At 42.0% G+C, this 20,952-nt stretch overlaps 1 protein-coding gene across 8 annotated transcripts in view; it reads right to left on the reverse strand.

Annotated features, from left to right (window-relative positions):
• Positions 1 to 18,886, reverse strand: part of FGGY (FGGY carbohydrate kinase domain containing) — a 150,280-nt gene extending 131,394 nt beyond the window's left edge. Inside the window, exons 1-3 of one of the 8 annotated variants that reach the window (XM_074831891.1) lie at positions 18,627 to 18,886; positions 17,779 to 18,106; positions 588 to 800 (exon numbers count right to left, since the gene is read on the reverse strand). In XM_074831891.1, the coding sequence (XP_074687992.1) occupies positions 588 to 788 (201 nt within the window). In that variant the 5' untranslated portion in view covers positions 789 to 800; positions 17,779 to 18,106; positions 18,627 to 18,886. Of the gene's footprint in view, positions 1 to 587; positions 804 to 12,572; positions 12,619 to 12,898; positions 13,053 to 17,778; positions 18,107 to 18,626 lie in introns of those variants that run through there. The other 7 variants (XM_074831890.1, XM_074831894.1, XM_074831895.1 and 4 more) reach the window with 7 other exon arrangements.
• Positions 18,887 to 20,952: the final 2,066 nt, after the last annotated feature.

Raw genomic sequence — 20,952 nt, forward strand, 5'->3', positions numbered from 1 at the left:
CCCTTATAGTAAGGTTTATTTCAATCTGGTTTTATGCTTGATACTATCCACAAATGTATATAATTTATTTGAGTCTTATAATACTGGATCCTCTTATAATGAGGATTATTGTATATGTATTATATACGTATTTCTCTACAATAAATGCTCCTTTGTGACTCCAGTGCAGCACAATGCACATCTTCAAATCTATGCATTACCAGGTTGTGAGCAACACTGACTGCTCAGAGAACTGTCTTGTGGCTAGAATATACACCAGCGAAACAAAATCCACAGACGTGAATCCTGAAGGCAGCAGGTAAGTCCCCCCCCTGAGCTAAGCCCAAAGGAAGGCCTTTCATTCTATTTTCAGCTGTAGCACAAGCTTCTTTCACTCTGGCCTTCAGCTCCTCACCTGCGTAACACTGTGAGGCTACATCAGCCATATCCTCAAGGTGCCTTTAATGCACAAGGACAGTTACAAATTATACAGTAATACAGCGTGCACAGAATTGAATGTTAAAGGCCAGTGACTGGAAGACCTTAAACTTTCAAAACTTGAAGAGCTATCTGAAATGCGCATCTTCATTTTGGTTTTCTTCGCATACCTTTGTGACTGAGCAACAAGCAGCCCATATGTCCGCAGAGGACTGCTCATAGTGGTCTGGTTGGGGCTCCCAGATTTGGATTGGCTGATCTGCGTGTGCCACTACTGTCCCAAACCCGTCTACCAAAGCCGCGCGAACACTTGCCGACCCAACATCAATTCCAACATAGTATTTGACTGGAGTCTGCTTCTTACTGTGCATTTTTAATAAAACCTGCTGGGGGAAAATAAAAAAGGGGGTTAAAAACAGATAAAATGACTAGGGATGGAAAACTGCTGAACAGGACAGGAGAGATGCTGTACAGGCACTTTGCTTGGTAACTCTTTTTTGCAGCAAGTCTTCATTTGGCATTTTTTAATAAAATTGAATTTTCGAGTCTTGCACTAGTTGTACCATTTTTCTTCAAATGTTTGTATATAAGTTGCATGGCACAGAAGCTCCTGGAAAGCAAATTGTAAATTTGCATGTAAGAATCTGCATGCTATGACAAAGTTCATGCACTCATACAATCAAGGAAACGAGCTGTAGTCATACAGCATCATGTCTACATAAAAGGAAAAAGAGGGAAGGAGGTAGGAAGGGAAGGAAAGGGTATGGTTCCAAACTCTGCATCAGTCAGGAGCTGGTGCTTTACACTGAAGGAAAATTTCAACTCAGAGACTCCTGGGTTCTCCCGAATTCTGGTACACAGGGAAGCTGCTGATGCCTGGTAAGTTGGATTCACCTCTGGACAAGACAGCAAGAACCACCACAAATACCTCATTGCCTCAATGCAAGCAAATTATACCCCTGAAGCAGTGAAAGGGGTGGTGTGCCTGGCTCCACTGAACCCTGACCTGAAGGGGAATGAGGAGCCAAGAGCTGCTGCCTCCCATGGAGCCAAACAGCTAATGAGGGGCATATTACTGCTGAATGAGACAGTGAGTCAGGCTGAATTTCTGCAGAATCTGAAAACAGTTTCCACTCCCAAAGTGGTGTGATGCTGATAATTAAAATAACTTAAGTGACAATCTGGTACATACTACCCAATTTTGAGCACTCCAAAGGAAAGAAAAAAAACCAACAAACCACTTGAAAAACAAACCAGTTAGGTTTTTAAGAGTTATCCACCATCAATCCACACAACTTTAAAGATTCAGAAAATAATTTGCTGAAAATGTGTTGAGTTATGAGAGCATCCCAGGAAATCTCTGCCTACTCTCTGACAACCTACAAGAACAAAGTGAGGTTAAGTTAATTGGTTTAATTATTCACAATGAGTTGCTTATTTCACTATATTATGCTTAACTATTTGACATTTAATACAGTGACAAATGCACTGTACGTAATTTCTCACAGTTTGTGCTTAATTAATGGTTAACATTTACATTTTAATCAAGCTGGGAGAATGCTAAGTAAGAGCTGATACAAAGTATTTGAAACATCAGACAAGGACAAAGTTTAATGCTTGTATGAATCTCTTAAGCCTCAGAAACACACAAAACTCAGCTGACACACAGCTTCTGATTTCCAGAAAATGAATGGATCAATTATAATTTGATGAATACGCAGTATTTACAGAGCACCAAAATGGCTCTACTTAAAAACAGCCCATCTGTCCCAAAGAAGTGACCTGGATTACTTCTGTGTATGGAAGATGGGTTGGTTAGAGGGAGAGGCATAGGCAAAGGGGGAAAGATTTGGAAAGAACTGCTTAGTAGAACAATACGATTAGTCACATTTCAAATGAATCCTTTTTTTGTTTGTTTGTTTTAAATAGTTTAGTGGCAAAATATACCAAAAGCCTGATTAAAAAAAACAGTCAAACAGAAAATGGTGAAAGTTCTCTTTCTACCTTCAGACAATAAGAGCTTATCATATAGCCACATAAATCATACTCAACTTCAGAAGCAATGTTTTTTACTTGTTTTATTTCTACAAGACAGAAAACCAAGCCTTTTGTTTTTTTCCTCCCTGAAATATCTTGAGTACAGGTCAAGATCTATCCTGGGGTGTCAGTTTGAACATGGTGTTGGCACAATGGAAGTGGCTGTTCACATCTATGGTTGGCTTGTAACCACTGCTGCTATTGGCTATTACAAATCTATAATCACTGAGGGTTAGAGGTGGCAGGTGAAATAAAGACCAAAAAAAAGGGGGGAAAAAAGACCGTCCCTTATCTCAGAAAACTCCAAGCACCATTCTGGATAACAGCATAACAGCTGAATTAGGACAAAGTTTCATCTGCACTTAAAATAGCATAAGCCAACACCTTGGCTAAAGAAAACTACCCAGCTTCCCCTCATCTTACCCCTTAAATGGTTCATGGAAATGTGGTTAGTCTGTGGAAATCTGTTATCACAACTTGTCCCATGCGACCGCTTTGTACTGCCTGAATCTGCCACTTCATGCTTAGACTACCGCTGCTGGGGGCCAGGGATGATTTTTTTTGTTCTTGGCTTGGACGGCATTAGCATGAGGAAGTTCTGTCCATCCCTAAAGCTCCTCCCAGCACAAACCAAAGCGATTATCACACCGTATTCTGCATGCACCATGGCAGGGTCACTAGAGGAAGTTGTACAGATCATTAGCTTCTAACAATATCAGAAACTAGAAAAAAGATCAAAGCTATAGAGCATATTGCAGTACTGAGGGACATAGTAGCTGCCCTCTCTCAACACACTGATTCTGCCCAGTAGATTAGGTACAATACACACTAATCTTGTTAAGCAAGGTCATCTTGTTCAAGCGATGAGCAATCAGCTAAAAATAATGGTGTGCCATGAGTCTAACACCTAGGAATATTGGCAAGAAAGCTCGCTTTATTTTCTTGGCCCTGGCTCTATGACCTGGTCAGACTAACAAAAGCTAATGCCTCTGTCACAGAGAGGACAATTCTCCTGGTATCAGTGATTAATACTCCATCTGTCAGCTGGGGATACTTACAGCACTCTGCATCTTCCTCTTAGCCCTTGGCTGTAAAAGCAGTTTTAAGACAATCTTTTCAACAGATGATGTTCACTTTTTAATTTTGCACTCCATCTCCTCAAAGCTTAAAAGGCTGGCTGCAGATGCTGCTAGCTACTTGCAAGAAATTTTACTATAGAGAAATTGCATAAGGCTGTTCCTGATACTATCTCACGAATTTCCCTGTTTTTCCCTATTTCGGCACTGCCTTTAGCTGCTGACTCATAAAAAGAGGAGAATAAACCACAAGCTGCAAACTAGAATTTTTTTTCAACATAGGCAAAGATTTCTTACTTGCTTTTCACAAAATACAAATAGCAAAAGGAGTATTTTACATCCTGCCTCCTTCTCACACACACATATTACTCTAAATTTTTTATTTCTCTTCCTTGTATGGTAGCCTTGATTTTAGCTCATTAATTGTTTTTGCTACTTAGAGAACAAGCTTAACAGATGTTAGAGAATTAAGCTCACAGTACCTCCTACTCAGCACTTAAAATTATGGCTTTGCATTGGATTCTTCCCACAAACATTTGAAACCTGGAACCCAATCAGCCCATGTAATGTTTACTTTCCTTTTTTTCCTTACTAAGCAACCAGGATGTGCATGTGCAAGTGACTGCACAGGAATCTGTTTATATGCTCAAGCAGTACAGATCAGTCTACGCATATCCACTCTTTTATTTCTATAAATCAGTGGACATGAGAAAGAGTTAAGTGACAGAGTCCAAAACCAAGAACCACAAACCTATTTTAACTGGTCTTTCTCTGAGTAAAGCTCACCCAGATTTACAAAGCAATACTTCAATATCTTATGAAAAAAGGCTAAAAGTAAATATTAACCCTTTTTTCACACACAGCAAGAACTAAGTTACTGAGGCTGTTCAAAGTATAGCATCTCTGCAATAGGATCCAATCTGTTTGCAAAAACATAATTCGATGCCAAGGGTTTTTCTGGAATACCAGTCACTTGGTATGTCACCTACTTGTCAACCGGATCCACAAGAAGCACTGTCATCTCTAGGTCACAAGTGTCACCAGTCAGGGACTCTGCCTAAAGGTGTTTCTTGAGAACCTAAGAACTCAGCAGTGAGGTTGGTGGAAAATATTTAGCCAAAGTACTTTATTAACAATTTAAAGCAGAATGTTGTCATTCAGTTTTGTTTACAGAAGATTCCTTTGGTACAAGAGGAAGCTTCAAATCAGAAATGAAGAAACTCTTTAATGGAGTTCAGAGGTAGAAGAAGGCCCCAGCACAAACTTCTTGCTTTGCAATTTGGACACCCATGTTCATTGCCACGTGCAAGGAAAACTTTGTTGTGCGAATAAAACTTTGGTTTGGATTTTGTATCTACTGGATTCTTAGCATACAGCTTCTGCAGTCAATGCAGTCATGAGCAAAACAGCAAACTGGAAAAACGATTGAAATAAAAAGTCCTAAAGGTCCAGTCAGACAGGTCAACTCCTCACGCACAATATTCCTAACAAGACACCAAAATATTTGATGCATGGATGATGCATCAAATGGTGGGAAGCACTGGTGATAATACCTTCTATACCCCCAAAGTATCTCACTCAGGGAGCCTGGATTCTTGCAGCCAACAAAAAAGGCCTCCAAAACTTCAACAGTTTTGCCTGTCCATTGCAGAATTAGGGCCTCATATTTATAACTTATTATTTGAATTTGCAAATAGAAAGAGAGGGAGAGAGAAAAAAAAATTTCAAAAAGACATGTCCAGCTTGACCGTGTTAGTCCATGACTATGACTATAACTGCTAAGACAGGACAAGAAGCCAAAATTCCCTCCAAGCACTAAAACAGCAATGGCCTCTTTCTTTGCAAATCACAGCAGGGACAGAATGGCTTTTCAAACAAGCATTTATGATCAAAGAGCTACAGCATATGATAAATATTTATATGGCCTATTAAATAATAGTCTGTATAAATATTATTCAAAATGTGCGTGCTGGAAACCACAGACTTCCCAGTTTATCCTTAAACAAATGTGCTAGTTTTCCCACATAGGCCATGAAAAAAAAGAAGGGGTGAAACTGTCATTTGCAAAAATATTTCTTTAAAAAAAAGAAAATCCTTAACATTGTTTTCTTTAATTTAAAAGGCATGACTAAGTAACCAAATGACTGTTTCATTACAACTACCTACTAAGCTCAGTCTGTCCTACCTTACTTCACGGTTATCAAATTGCCAGGACGTCCCTTTCTGTTAAAGCTGCAGTACAGGAAGGCTGCACACTCACATGCACGCAGGCTGAAGCTCAGCAGAAGTATTTATCAGCAGCAAGTATAGATTTTGTGAAGGACTGGCATGTCTCTTTTAAACTTTGATCTTTGGAACGCTGCAGGCTGCCCAGACCCAGCGATCATGGATAAACAGTATGTTTTTAGCAGTGCAGCTGTGCTTTTCTATGGATCACCGAGAAAAACATTAACAGGCTCAAATTAGGCTTCATAATCTTAGCGTGAAAAGATCTAAATATGTTAAATAAAAGCTGCTTTTCAATTGTAGAAAGGAGATAAAACAAAAGAAGCATTTTTGACATGATATTGGAAATTCAGCATTTTGATGGCTTTCTAGGGTTACAGTAAACTAACAAAAGTGGTGCTGGTAGAGTGGCAATCTCTTCTTGAAGACAGTGAACTCCCTTTCCTCTTTCAGGATCTTTAATTCCTGTTTGGATGTGAAGAGACAAAGAAGGCACATGTCTGTGTGGGAGAGCGGGAGCAGATGGGGAATTCTAATGCTGCGTTGAAGGGCAGTACTAATATAGAATAATACCCTTAAATGCCCAAGGGACTATGCTATAACTATCAACAAGCATTTATTTTTCAGCTACCCAACAGCAAACAAAACAAAAACAAGGAACAAAAGCACACCTCATCTCCCCTTTTCCCTTCCCAAAACAGAACATGTACATGCAAGAGATCTGTCTTAGGAATGTGAGGACTCTGTTAACAATAACAAAACTGGAATAAATAAAAAGCAAGCTGGAGAAAGCATGCTTCTTCACTAAAAACCAAACACTTCTAGATTATTTCATCCATTCTCTGTTAAAATTCTGTGGAGTTTTCTCACATCTTAGGACAAGGAAAAACAGCTTCAAATAGTGGAAGAGACCTCATTTTAGAAGTAGAATCAGACCCCAACTCCCAGCCCCATAATACCTAGTTCGTTCCACTGAAACTTTCCTAATTGCCCTCACCACATTGTAACATAACCTCAGTAAATCCCACCACAGGACTGAAAATATTCTACTACTTTCTAGTATCTCCTTTTCTCTCTATAAATAATTCACTATGTACTAATCTTCTGTAATGTCTCTCCATACCTTTTTTCCCCCCCCTCTCTCAGTGTCCAAGGCAAAGCCATTACTTCATCGCTGCCTTCTGCCCTTTGATTCTATCTTTTGTACTTTAAATAATTTCAAGCCAAACTACTTCCACCTGCTCTGATATAAAGCAAGACATATGCCAGTTTATCTTGGTGTAACTAATTAGCAGAAAAATGAAAATGACTAAGCAAATTATTCTAAGAAATGGGACCCAAAATTTATTTATTTTCAGCTTCTACTGCCTACATAGATATCTCACTCATGAACAGCAGAAAGATGTCAGCATGACCAGTGTCAACAAATAACAAGCTCTGAAATGTACAACAGAGTTGTTTTTCTCTATAATCTGCTCTAGAAGAGATTTGTACTAAAACAGAAAAATTATGCTCTCCTTGAACTCCCACTGGCAGATACAGCTCATAGGACAGTTGATCAAATAAGAGCAAGGGCATTCTGGACCCTGATTAAAGAGATGAGTGTGGCTGCACTGGCTCAGATGAAAGGTCTAATTAGTACAGTATCCTGCCACAAAGAGCAGAAGCCATAAGAAAAGCATATGCCTGCCCTTTTCATCCAGCGATACTTCCCCAAGGCACCTTCTTCCTCCTGCTATCTATAGTAGAGGCACTTCCTGAGTCAGAAATTTTATCTTTAGGATTAGCAGACCTTGAAGGCTTTTTCGTCTCTGAATTTGTTTGTGCTCTTTTGCAAACTACTGTAGTAATGAGTTATAAAGTTCTGCGTAAACAATGCAAGAAAAAGTCCTTTCGTTTGTTCTGAGCAGGCCACCTGCTAGTTTTGTTTGATGTGCCTGAGCTGCTGAGCTAGAGGAGACAGTAAGCAATTGCCCCATATTTACCTTCTCCACACAGTCATGATTACATCACACTCTGAATCGTCCCCAGAAGGCTCACTGCAGCTAGCTACAGACCACAGGTGACGAGCTGAACTCACAATCAACGTGGTCAGGTGAGTGCTCATTGACTGTTCATGGATGTGGCAATACTATGGACCATAATACAGTGCAGTAGTAAGTACTAATAAGCAGCAAGTTATGATCCCAAGACTGCTTTGGGCAAGTAGAGATAGTGCTCAGAGATGCTCACAGTACAAAAATAACGTGTTGGTGTCAACTGAGAGGTGCTGCTTTGATGCACAGAGGTGGCTACAGAAGCCAGGGATTTCAAACTTCAGGCAGTTCCCAAAACACTGGCCCTCAAAGTCTGTCTAAACAGAGGAATCCAGGTGCTCCTCCCAACTATATTCTTGGAGAAGACTTAAGGCTACTGCTTACCCTGGTTTTCTTTGGAAGGAAGATCAAGGCACCCACAGGGTTGTTGCATGCCCTGATAGGCTCTGCACTGCAACAGGCACGAGGCTAACGCCGCAGCACGCCTCGCAAAGCAGCCGGGCTGCCCGGCCTGTGAGGCCAAAGACAGACCAGGCTCTCTCGCTCTAAGATTATTGACGTGACAGTGGCAAACAGGGCCACCCCATTTGTTCCCCAGCCTGTAACTACGCCACACAAAAGAAACAGGTTTAGCTCTCTCCGTTCCACTGCTCGTCTAACACCAGGAACAGCAGGAAACAGCTGCAGAGAGGAGCTCTCAGGAAAAAGGAAGGCTGAACAAAGAGCCACAAGTACACACAAAATGAGATGGGGAGAGAAGACACATACACTACTGGGGAAACCCAACAGCTCCAAATCCCCCCGGGGCTCTCTTGGCCCTGTTGGGCTAGGCCATCACTTCAAAAGCAGGGTCTGATCCTGCATCCATTAAAGTCAGTGGCAAAACTCCCAGACATATTAGTAGTTCAGGATTAAACTCTTGACACTTGCGAACATCACAGGTGCACTCACACGTCAGCAGGATTTGGAACGCTTGCCATAACCTACAATTTGTCAAACAGAGGAAATGTTGATCAGTTTATGCCAAGACGCAATTCTCCCTCAGGAAAACCTAAAGAATTAAGAGGGTATAGAGCAGCACCCTTTCTTCTCCAAACCGTGAAAATGGCACAATTCATGCACACCAACCTATTTAGATCTCTTCCCCCCTCTGACACTGCAGCTGTATGTATCTCTAAAGGCTGTGCTAATGATCTGGCAGACAGACATGTCCCAAATGACACTGCAGAATGCTTGAAGCTCTGAAAGAAGACACTATCTTGTTTACATTGACTGTGAGGGGAAAAAAAACACCATCTAATTATTACATAAATTCTAGCTGTAACAGCTTCATGACTAGTTGAAAGGAGGTAACAGGCTCCAAAATGACTGATGGATCCAAGTGGTTGGATCCACCAGCTTATTAATGTAATGCTGAGGAAGATCTTTCTTATTCCCATGTCTCTGACACTTCAACCTACCCCACACAGGACAGAAACAACGATCTCCTTTTGTTGCCTGTGAAAGAGGGGCAGATTCCTGTACTGTGACTTCTGTATTTTTTCATTCTCTTGTACACTATAATGGAAATGGAGAAACAAATAAAAAAACCAAAACAACAAAATGCGCACACAAAAAAAGCAGCATACAGTAAACACAACCCTAGCACAACTATCTTAATTTACAAATAATCTGTTTAAACTATAAAATACACAGAATGCAATTCAAAAGGCACAATTACAGCTCACGTAACCATACATACACTAGCTTTCAACTGCGCTCCTGGAGCAACCAGCCTCAGCACCATGAGCTTCAGTGCAGGGTACACAGGCTTACCTGGAATCCTGGGTAAATAAAGCCATTATGCTACTGTGGACACCAAATTAGCCAACTTAGGTTAGTGCTGATACTCTAATCACATCTGTAGATTCCAGTGCTACATCAAGGTTGAATTTGGCACTAGCGGTGTGATTACGTATCAGCAGATCAGTATAAAAATAATTTGTTCTGAGTTCACAGTTTTATGAAATGACAAAACATCAAAATTAGCATTCTGGCTGAAATCCACTGCATTTCCCATCAAGGCTTACACATTTAAGCAAGATCTGAACCAACTCTCTATAATTACTTCTGGCAGATACTGGAACACTTAGGCCAGTAGTAGATGCAACAGTGAAATAAATTTTTAAAGACATGCTGTAAACCACTTCTTTGGAGATGCTCAGCCCAGAAGCAAACATGTGTCCATAAGCCAAATCCACAATTTACTATACACTGTTTGTTCACTCTTGCATAATAAGAGCATGAGAAGAATGACAGCCCTACGTAATTGGTCATTTTAAAATTAAACATTTATTTGGGCTGCAATTCCAAAAACACTAGCCCTGAAGTTCCTGTCACAGCTACTTAAGAGGAAGTGAGGTTGCACATTAGGTTAGGTTGAAAGAAACACCAATTCTGCACAAAACTCAGATATCTAGATAGACCATACGTGTAACATGTCTATATCCCCTTCTTTTTTACAGTAAAAGAAGAATCACATCTGGTCATCTGCACACAGTGAGTTCTCTTCCTTCTCCCCACATACACAGCTGGGGGGTTTTCATTTGGTCGGTTTGTTTTTATCAAAGCAAAATCTGCCTTATTAATGATCCTATCAGTCTCATAATTTCAAACTCCCACAAAGACAAGCCTGAAAGGGTATCAGGCCAACACCTCTCTAAGTTCCCTTCAATGCCTTTCTCAAAACAGCTCAGAAGGCAAGAGCTTGCAAGCTTGCTTGCCCCAAATAGCTGAAGGTCACAAATTTTCAAACTTTATTTTATGAACAGTCTGAGTACATTCCCTTTCACATGTGAAAATGCAGAGGGGAAACTGAAGGCAGCTCAAGACACCAACCAGAAGGTATTAACAAGAGCCAAAAAACCAAACAATGTGATCAGAGATTTCCCTTTGAAAATGAAGCTCAGAAACACCTCTCTACCACAGCCATGCCACTGCTGTTGATTATGCACACCAGGCTCTTTGGTATTCCAGTGGCAGGTACCAGGGAAAAATTTCAACACGAGTCATTAGAAAAGCCCAAGATACAAAACAGGACCACACAGGAAAGCTATTCTGATCCTCTCCTGTAAATCTACTAGTTCTCGGGAAACAGATCAACCTTTAACAGAATCAAAAGCATGTTTAAATGAAGAACAGCTTATGGAAATAGAGAAGGCAGACTTACTGAGGAAGTACAAGAAACAGATTGGGTAAGAGCCCTTATTTGGGAAGAGGACGACTTTTCAAAAGAACCAGCAGTTTCAAATGATAACTTAGCTGTAGGACTGTTCGAAACACAGGACACAGTAACAGAAGTGGTAAGAATACACATAAAAACTTCCCAGCATAGTACCAGTTTATTTAGTCTCTCCTGACACTGTAAGTGTATTTCTGCCCTGATTCTTACAGCTGGGAACAGCTGTCCCTACAAGAACCCAATTCCCCCTGTCTTCCTCTTTCATCTCCTATCCCAGGCACCCTTCCCAGGGAAGGAAAAAAAAAAAAAAAAAGCTTTTTTTTTCCAACCATATGCCAGTACATATTCCTGAAGGAAAGGGGGCCATTAACATTTAAAGACACTTTAAAATTTCAGTATGTTTTTGTACTATATTTAAGTACATTTAGAAGAAAGCTAATTTCAGCAAATTAAGCAAATGGTCTTCCAGGATGAGGGAATACATGAGGATGAAAAAAGAGGAGACCACCTTCACAGTTACATGTCTGTTTATTACTTTCTAAGAACCTCAGAGATGAGAGAACTCTCTACTTGCCTTCCCTGACATTTATTTCTTAAGTGTTCTCCAGAGAAGAGGCACTGATGCTAAATTTATTAAACTAGCTAACAAGTCCCAGGCACCTCAGTAGAGAAAGAATCTGCAAGGTCACCAGTTCCTAACTGGTGCTGAGCACGTCACCAGCGAGGAACACAGTTACGGGGAGGTCTGGAGCCAAGCACAAGTAAACTCCACCAGGTTATTGGGGTGGGCTCCATGCCAGCCCACAAGCTTTATGAGAACGCAGGAGCAACTGCCATGCGAAGGAGACGGTGCCACAAAGGTGCGAGAAAGCAGAGCTGCAAGAGGAGGAAGGAGGCAGCGGTGGAAGTGAGCAGCGAGGACACCAGTGCCAGCGATACCTGCGCCAGAGATGCAAGACTGGAAAATACCAACTTGAGTAAGGGCAAGAAATACATTTGAGGAAATCTCCCAAGGATCTAGAGGATTAAGCAAGCATGTAAGTGATGTACGTGTCCCACCTGCTGATGTCAGGTCACCTAAGTGCTGCCATTTAAAGCTCAGGGAAAGGCAGCAGGGAAAATGGTAACTCCTACACCACTGTCCGCCAGAGGAATCACTGGGAGGAAGCGATGTGCCTACCCCAGCCCTGCAAAATCTCAAGTGCCAGCCCAGGCGCTGCGCACCCCCCGCGCAGCCTGGGGCCTGTCAACGCAGAGGGACTGTGAAAAAGGGCAGACCCCTTCTCATTAAATTTAGGCATTATATATAGGCTGTGCTGTTGAGAAACATAGTAAAAGCAAACTTTGGGAAGCCAGGCAGGGAGACTAGAATGTAAATCCTATAATGCCCCACCAGCTACACCAAAACCAGGCTCTGAAACTGATCCGGAGCAATTTAATCGCACAGTCAACACATGCCCTGAAGAAGCAGCGAGAGGGGTTCCCCTGGGAAAAACCCGGAGAGGGGGTGTTACACCCGGGCACCGCAGGTTTTTTAATTAAAAACAAAACAAAACACACCACCGCAAACGCGACAGCGTTTCTCAACCAGCAGCACCTCCCGAACGGGGAAGGAGTTTTCTTCAATGTCACCGCGTTCCCCTTTCAGCGCAGAGCTCCGGAGAGGGGGCTGGGTTGGGCCGGGCTGTGCTGGGCCGGGCCAGGCTGGGCTAGGCGCCCGCCTAGGCCTAGCGGAGCCGGGCCGCCCCGGCCAGCGGCGCGCGCGGGGCTGAGGGAGCGCGCGCTCCCCTCAGAGGCGGCGCGCGCCTTGCCTGGCTGAGGGGGAGCCCGCCCGGCCGCGGCTTTAAGTCTCCACCGGGTCTTGGCGAGCGTCAAAAATCACTTACTTGTCCAAACTGAAACACTAGATTAGCTGCGCAGGGAGCGGGCTACAGAAACCGCGCTTTTCCTGACAGGGCAATTTCCTGACCGCCGGCCGCTGCCGGGAAGCCCGCCGCGCTCTGCACCCCCCGGGCCCGGCCGCGCTTGCGCCGCCGTCCCCGCGGCGGGGCGGGGAAGGGGAGGCGGGAGCGGCTGAGCCTCCCCCGCTCGCCTTTGAAGGCTGCGCCGGCCGGTGCCGCCATCTGGTTTGCATTTGGGGGCCCGTGTGTGGAGCTCGCCCCGAGCGCTGTTGAAGGGATCTGCTGTGTGTTAGGCATAGCTGTCAAGCTGCACTGCCCTGGAAAGCCGAGCGTGCACTGTGCCCTGTTAGGAATTCAACCGATACGAGTGGTTTTTGCCTCGGAAAGGGAATCGTATTTCTCCTTTATTTAAAAGTGAATAAAACAGAAAAAAAAAAAAAAAAAAAAAAAAGGAGGGGGGTTGGCTCTTTTTGTTAAAGGCGTTGTTGCTAAATCGCATTTCTCAGCCGCAGCCCTGTTGCCCTACAAAGACTGCAGAAATATTGGGGGTTGAAGAAGCGTTTAGCATTTAAGAAGCCACACCGAGAGCCAGGGCAAGAATAAATACAGGGAAACAAGCAGAAGGGCATGTCCAGACTGAGGACATACCCCACCTTGACCCATAAATACATAATCGCTCCTTAAATAAACAAAACAGGACTGCAAGACATGAGTTTGATTTTCTGCATGGGGTTATTCTGTTTGGGAGTTTTACCTGAGAAGTTGGGAAATTCCTGAATAAACCCTGAGTTTATTTAAGGTTTGCTTAAAATGGAGGACAGGGCAGTAGGATCCCCTCAAAAGCATCTCTTAGAAACAGAGAGACGGGCCAGCCGTGGCAGGACCAGACCCCACCACGTCCCTCCCTGACCCACGTAGGGAGGAGCGGATAGAAACCCTCACATTCCCATGATGTCCAAACACTTCTGAAGAGGCCCCAGGGAGCCAGCAGGGATTTTTCCCGTTATCCCCCAAACACTCTACAGCAGGAAATCTTGTAGCAAAAAGCTCTCTTGCAACATTTCCAGAGCTCTCCCGCATTGGCCCAAGCAGAAATACTGCAGGAACAACCTTGCTCAGGGAAAGATGAGTGTTGTCTCGTGGTTAGAGCACAGGGTTCGTGGTCAGGAGCTGTGGGTTCTCATTCCAGCTTTGCCACTGAATCATTTTGAGACCTTCGCTAGTCACTTTGTATTAGAACCAGTTAGTAATTTTCCGTTGGAATGATTTTCTGATGGAAAACACTACTTCTACAAAACTGAAATCTTCTGGGTGAAAATCAACTTTCTGTTGGGAATACCTTGAGTCTAGGTGAGGTAGGAAAGGACATTTGACACAAACTGAAGTATTTGGAGTTTTCTTGCATTAGTCCAAATGTTTTGCTTTGAATAGATTTTTTTTTTTTTTAATACCACCCTCCTGACTGTAATTCCAAGTCAGCTCATTGCAGGGTGGGAGTGTGTGCTCTCATGCTCTGCTCTGCTCCCCAGGAGGTCGGCACCTCCCATAGCGGGATGCAAATTTCTCTCTTCTGAGACATGTACATCCCAATCTGAGTCAGAGCGGCGCAGGCACACGGACACCTGGCCCATGGGAACAAATCGTGGCATAAGGCTACTGCTCTGACCAGGGAACTGCACCGCGGAGAGAAAGTGTAGAGTTCAGAGACTCAAACAAGCTGTTTCACCTTAGTTCAGTGACCCCAAACAAAATACTGTCACTGTAGATATACCAAAATATTTTGTTCAACTGAAATGCTGTAAAATGAAGCCCGGAGAAATGAACCTGAGTGTGCTTCCACTATCTGACAATCAAATCCTATATACCCTTCCATACACATGCTGAGCTCCGGTTTATAGTTCCTGCTCTTCACCCTCCCAACTATGTCCCTTCTTCACTGTTTTGTTCCAGAATCCTATTCCCCTGTTCATTAAAAACAAATTTAACTATTTCTGTCTTCCAAATATTCATAGATTGCTGACTCTTTAAATATAAGTTGTTCTCCTCCCACAGTGTATTGGTAGACACCATTTAAATCCCTTAACTTCTGTTTTGCCAAGTTAAACATTAACCATTTATATTTTCTTTCATAACAGCAAGTTTTGAATTATCTAATAAGCTTTCTTTGCACTTGTTTCAGTCAGAATTCCTCTTTTCTGAACATGAATGATCACAGCCCAACATAATGCGTAATGTTCAAAACGATGACTTGTACAGTGGCAATAATAATAATTCCCTGTGCAGCCTTTTAGTTACAGACAGGGATCAATTTTGCCTTTTTTGCACCTATATCTATATCACATTAGTACCTTGACTTATCCAGGTCTTTTTGCTCCAATAAATAGCGAAAGAAATTAAATAGTTATCTGTCTGTAAGTACAGACAAATGCATTAACTTTCCCTTAATATATTTTTCCATTTCATTACACTTCTCTAGCACTCACATGGTTTCTTTCCAAGGGGGTGACAAATAAAGATATCTCAAGAACAGTTACAAGATCTTTAGCCTCCAAAATCAAAGTCCTGAAAATGCTTTTTTTTTTTTTTTTAAATGAAAGAATCAAAGTTTAGATTATCACATATTCCCAAGACCACATGAGGCTTAATTCATTACTCCTTTGAAATATTCTGAAAGCTGAGGGTTAAGAGGTGTTATATTAGTGCAGAATAATGATGATTAATTTGTGCTTCTTCTCAAATGCAGGAAGAACAGATATGTGTGCAGTGGATCCTCTATAATTTCAAAATCTTTCTATAAACTTCAAAATATCTTGTAGACGTGTGTAGCTTAAATGGAAAACGAGGCCACTTTTTTCCTGTTTAGAATGTGGCTGTTGTAGTTTTGTTTCAGGTATTACTGCTTCAAATATCCTTCCTCTTTTTCCAAGATCCTGGACAGATTCACTTAAAATTTACCCTTTTGCCTTTTCATTACAGAGTAACTAATGAAAATTCCATTTTAAATGTGCTTTCTGTGAGACAGGAACATTCTTTTTTCCATTATTAACAAAAGCGTGTATTTCAAACTCTAGGGATACAGCTTCAGGTAGCGTAAATCAGCATTGCTCTAAGATGGCCCGCAGTCCTCTCAACCAGCTCTGCAGAACAATTTAGTGGTTTTAGATGACAGTTGGCATCTTTGAAATATTCTTTTTTGCAGAACTAGACTAGATGTGACACTTGCTGGAGAAGAAATCTTGCATAAATCTGTCTAAAAAGACTCACTTAATCATATTACTTCACTAGCAGTGCTAACCTTTGGAGGCCAAAGTCCAGACAGGTTGAGAAATGGAACATGAGTACATAAAGGTGACAATTCCATTAACTGCAATCAAAGAGAGAGGTGAATGGTGAGATAAAGACAAATGACTTATTCTATAAAGAAAAGAAAATATGTGTGTGAAGGGGAAAGAGACAGAATGAACATTTTCCAGCCTTGTCAAGGAAATAAAGCTTCAGTCCCGCTCCATTGAGACCAACACAAAAACATCTCTCGGCCTCCCTGGACGCAAGCCCTGGCAGCATCCCAGTCTGCTGTTGAATGTTAGAGTGAACCATCATTTCAGGAGCACACATGTACACAGGTGAGACGCCCCAGCAGAAAACTATACACCCAACATCTTGTTCAGGAATTGCCCACCGTAGCCGTGATGGAAATGCAAATACTGGGCCTAGCTTTGCAGTCAACAGGGCATTTTACAAAAATAAGTAAGTGGAAAAATTGCTGGCATTCCTGAATCCAGGGATTCAGGACTCGCAAATATACCAGACAAGACCTTTCAGTCCAGCGGGGTGCACTTCAGCCCCAGGGGCTGAACAGGAACGGCTTTGGGACTTTCTTTTGGGCCGCAAATCAGAAAGCGTGAGTACGTATTGATAACTGAAACTACCACCACAGGGGAAAAACAACAGTTCTTACACAGGTTCAGTTACCAACGTCAGCACAGATAAAAGAGAGGTTGCTGGGGCATGTTCTCACCCAGCAGCCTTCAGTAAGGACAAGGACAGTGGAAGTAACATCGCTAAGACAACTTCACATCACCTAAGTTTTTTCAGAGGAGGTGGAAGCTCAGAGACCAGCCATGCTGGCTACTGAGCTGCTTTGCAACACTGGATCCAATCTATCATCTCTCAAATCTTTCTAAATTTAAGATAAAGAGGAAATAAATAATGTAAAATCTATCTACATATACAATCTCCTCTTTTGCAATTTTCCCACTTACGTGTGGCATTTTCAAGAATTTCTATGCAGAAAACTTCATCTAAAACCAATCCATCTACCAAACCAAATCAAGCAGATAAGCAAATTGTTTTACTTACAGAAGCAGAAATGGATCTTTGAGTATTCAAAGATTCCGCTTATTTAGGTGCAGATTAGCATAACAATTGAAGGGAAGAAAAGATTTATAAAGGGTCAGGTAACATGTGCTTCCTTAGGCAGTTAATACAAGCACCTGCGGGTGGTTTTCAATCTCATTTTTAAGAGTGAAAAGCTGGTATAGGAAATAGAAGCTGGGGAATACTCTGGATGAAATGATTACTGAGTCATTAGACTAGGACTATTCATTCAAACAGGGAAATAGGGAAGTAAAAACCAACTGAATACTATGCAATGACAAGAAGGGATTTTTGAGTGTACAATAGGAAAAAAAGGAAATTTCTTTTGGGGGACTTTTTCTGTTTTTAACAGAGATATTAAGTTACTCTTAGATACTAGGGCAGCCAAAAAGGGAAATCCCTGTTTTACATGGCTCTAAATATAGCTAGAAAAAGAATTCAGACTTTATCAATTTGTGACCCATTTCTTTACATTTTGGGTAACTCACCTTTTAATACAAATGTCAGAAGCCGATACAAACAAGCATGCAATATTTCAGGCTCCACCAAAATTCCAGTGTCTTGCCCAGGGCCTGTTCCTGCCTGCCCTCTTGGCTGGATACCAACATCCTTTATTCTCAGGGGAGTCAGCCTTCCAAAAAACCACTTGGCACTAGAGTCAGGACTGCTCTGTTTTCCTAACGTTCGCGGCAGGCAGGATGTTTTCTGACTCTGGTACCCAATAGTTGAGCATTCCAGACAGCACAGGGATTTTTCTTGCAAAACCGCACTGCCAATGCCATAAGAGTAAGCGAAGTTCTGTGACACCGTGTGATCCTGGTGGGAAAAGAGGATGCTTTTGTTGCCATACAGCGATACACAAAGGGAAAACGCACATGACTCCTGCCACCTTTATAAACTCTCCTTCTGTGGTGTGAATGCTGAAAACATTCTGGCTTAAAGTCATGTTTTCATCAACTCGTTCCCCTCTGGGAAGACTGCCAGTTCTCCACAGATTAGGTTAAGGAGAAGACACCCCCACGCCCAAATGCTTGGCCAGAAAAGAAGCCCACTGCTGCAGTGTAGTGGAGGGGGTGCTCAACAGGCTTCACACACGTTGTTGGTGTACCCATCCATGTTGCCAGCATGCGAAAATGTAAGGGGATATGCAAAAGTCACCCCTGTGACCGCTGCATATCCCTTTACACTCCTTAAATATTAGAAATATGACTTTATCATTAGCATTTATATTCAAGTAATTCCTGAGATCACTAATGTCAGGGCCAGCTACAACACTGCAGCCTTTGCCCTTCGGAACAGAAACTACACAGGTGAGGGCAGGCAGGTCAAAACTCACAGACGGGACTGGACTCCTCACTGACCAGGAGCAGACACACTGCCCTGCTCTCTCTGGGAGGCAGATTTGCCACAGACGTCTTCCATCGTAGCTCTGTGCCAAAATCCAGATGTGCAAAATCATGAAATCACAATCTGTTGAGCTGGAAATGAATTTCACAAACCCAGCTGTGAAAATCTGTCAAGCTCCTTAAATTTCACAATACCTTATATCTCATGAAAAATAACTAACAGAGGTTCAATATTTTTCTGCAACGTCCTTTCAAGACTTTTTCCATAGAATATGACCAGCTTACGTGAAGTAGTTTGGTACAGTGGTGATATGTCATACAGTGAAGCCAGAATGCAGTCAGCGTGGAGAAGGGTTGAAGAGGGCTCAACTGCACTTCAAGCAGCATGTCCTGTTGACGTGGCTGGGACTTTATACAAAATCAGATCTTATTTTGTCCTTTGAATTCAGAAACTAGTGAACACAGTGATGGGAGGCAAAGCACCATCAGCATCTGTTAATTTGTAAAAAATATAATTGTCTGTTCTTCAAGCATAAGATTGTTAACTAGAATCTGGACTTCCCAGATTATAGACAACATGCAGCCTTTCTCCTAAACTCGTTGCAAAATGTACAAATGATGTTCTAAAGCCAGCACTGTAATCTTTTAAAATCTTATATTCCACAGGGGCTTATTCAAGTACTTAAAAAGAAGTTTGTAGGATCATTTAGCCACCTGCAAATCATACACAAATAAACCAAGCAGCACTAGAAACAGGAATAAAAATCACCATATATGTAGCTAGTTCCCTATAGCAGTTAGATTTTCATGCTCTGTATACAACCCAAGACAAATTGTCTGCTTATAATTAAAATATGATACTGTTTCCAGAAGTCTTGCCCCTAGGGAGATAATTTTATACCATAGGGCAGATTCAGCCCTGGGTAGTATTTCTGATTTTCATGGAATTACACCATTAAAGAATTTTGTCCAACATCTCACCCACACTGATGCAATTCAACTTTTAAGGGACAGTTCTGGGGTTTCCTCCTAACTCAGGCCAAGTTTCTGGAACAAGGGAAGTCTGTAAAAGAAACCATTGGAGGGATGTTTTAGTCTGGCATTTAAGAATATTCACATATTAGAAAACGTCACAGGATTTATTTTGTACATCTTCCACGTTAGAATTTCTGTCTTTATTTTCTTTCCTTACAGATATGTTGCCAGTAGGTGGTCACAGCAAAACAGGATAAAATCCAAAGAAATGTAATGAAACAATTACAGACAGCTGTGGGTAGAAAGACATTCGTGGATCCAGTTAATTCTGCTTCATCTTTGTTATATAAATCTATTTTACAAACTTTATGTATTGCCTGAGCTTGCAATATATGATTAATAGAACGTCTGCACCACTCAGGACTCCGGGGAAAAATATAAGATATTAATTATCCAACATTTTAGGTAACTTTAAATATTTTGGGCATGATTGATCTCACATAGTGCTTTGGATTTATGCTTTGTGAGACAGATGGAAATCAGAATGTACACATTGATGCTCTCACTGATGTTGAAAGCTTCTGACTTCTGTGCAGAACTCGAGAAGAAGAGCTATAACACTTCCCTCCTCCTGGAGCTAACCTGGTCTTCCCTAAAATCATGCAGCTTCATAGGTTATGGCCCAGAAAACAGGAGTTTCCCCAGCTCCTCCTGCCAGTGCTACACATACTGGGCACCGTGGCGGGGGGCGGGTTGCAAATGGTGAAAATGTGATGCTGTCAGAGGTCTGGGGGAGATTATTCCATCCCCTCCGCAGTTGTTTGAGCTGCCCAGACAGCACGAAGCAGATGCGCAGGTTCTTAAGGCTTCCTGGGAAAATCAGCACTGTTTCAAAACCGTATCAGAACCAGAACTATGGACAGATGAATCAAGTTTGGGTCCAGAGGGAAGAAGGATGCAGTAGCTTTTGACTGCAGTCAACTGGTAAATGATGTACCCAATGTTGAGCTGTCTGGTGAGTCAGAATAGTCAGTGCATCGCGTCAAAAACTCCTTTAGACTATTGACATAATATTAGAAAGAACATGGAAAAAGAACAATCAAAGGTACATTTTAAATCTCCTACTTGCATTCTTACACTAATCTGACAATCGTAAAGCTTTAGTATAAATCAAATGGAGCAAATATACATACATAGAAATACTGTAAAAAATTAAAAAACCTTTTGGCACAGAAGACAGCTGCAGTCCAGAGTTTCTTCCAGTGTTAAGCACAGGCAGCAGAATTAAACTCTTCTAGGCATTCTTTAAAATCACATTCTTGTTGCTAACTTTTGGATTTT

The sequence above is a fragment of the Strix aluco genome, chromosome 8 (genome assembly GCF_031877795.1).
Source record: "Strix aluco isolate bStrAlu1 chromosome 8, bStrAlu1.hap1, whole genome shotgun sequence".
In the NCBI taxonomy this organism is placed as follows: Eukaryota; Metazoa; Chordata; class Aves; order Strigiformes; family Strigidae; genus Strix; species Strix aluco.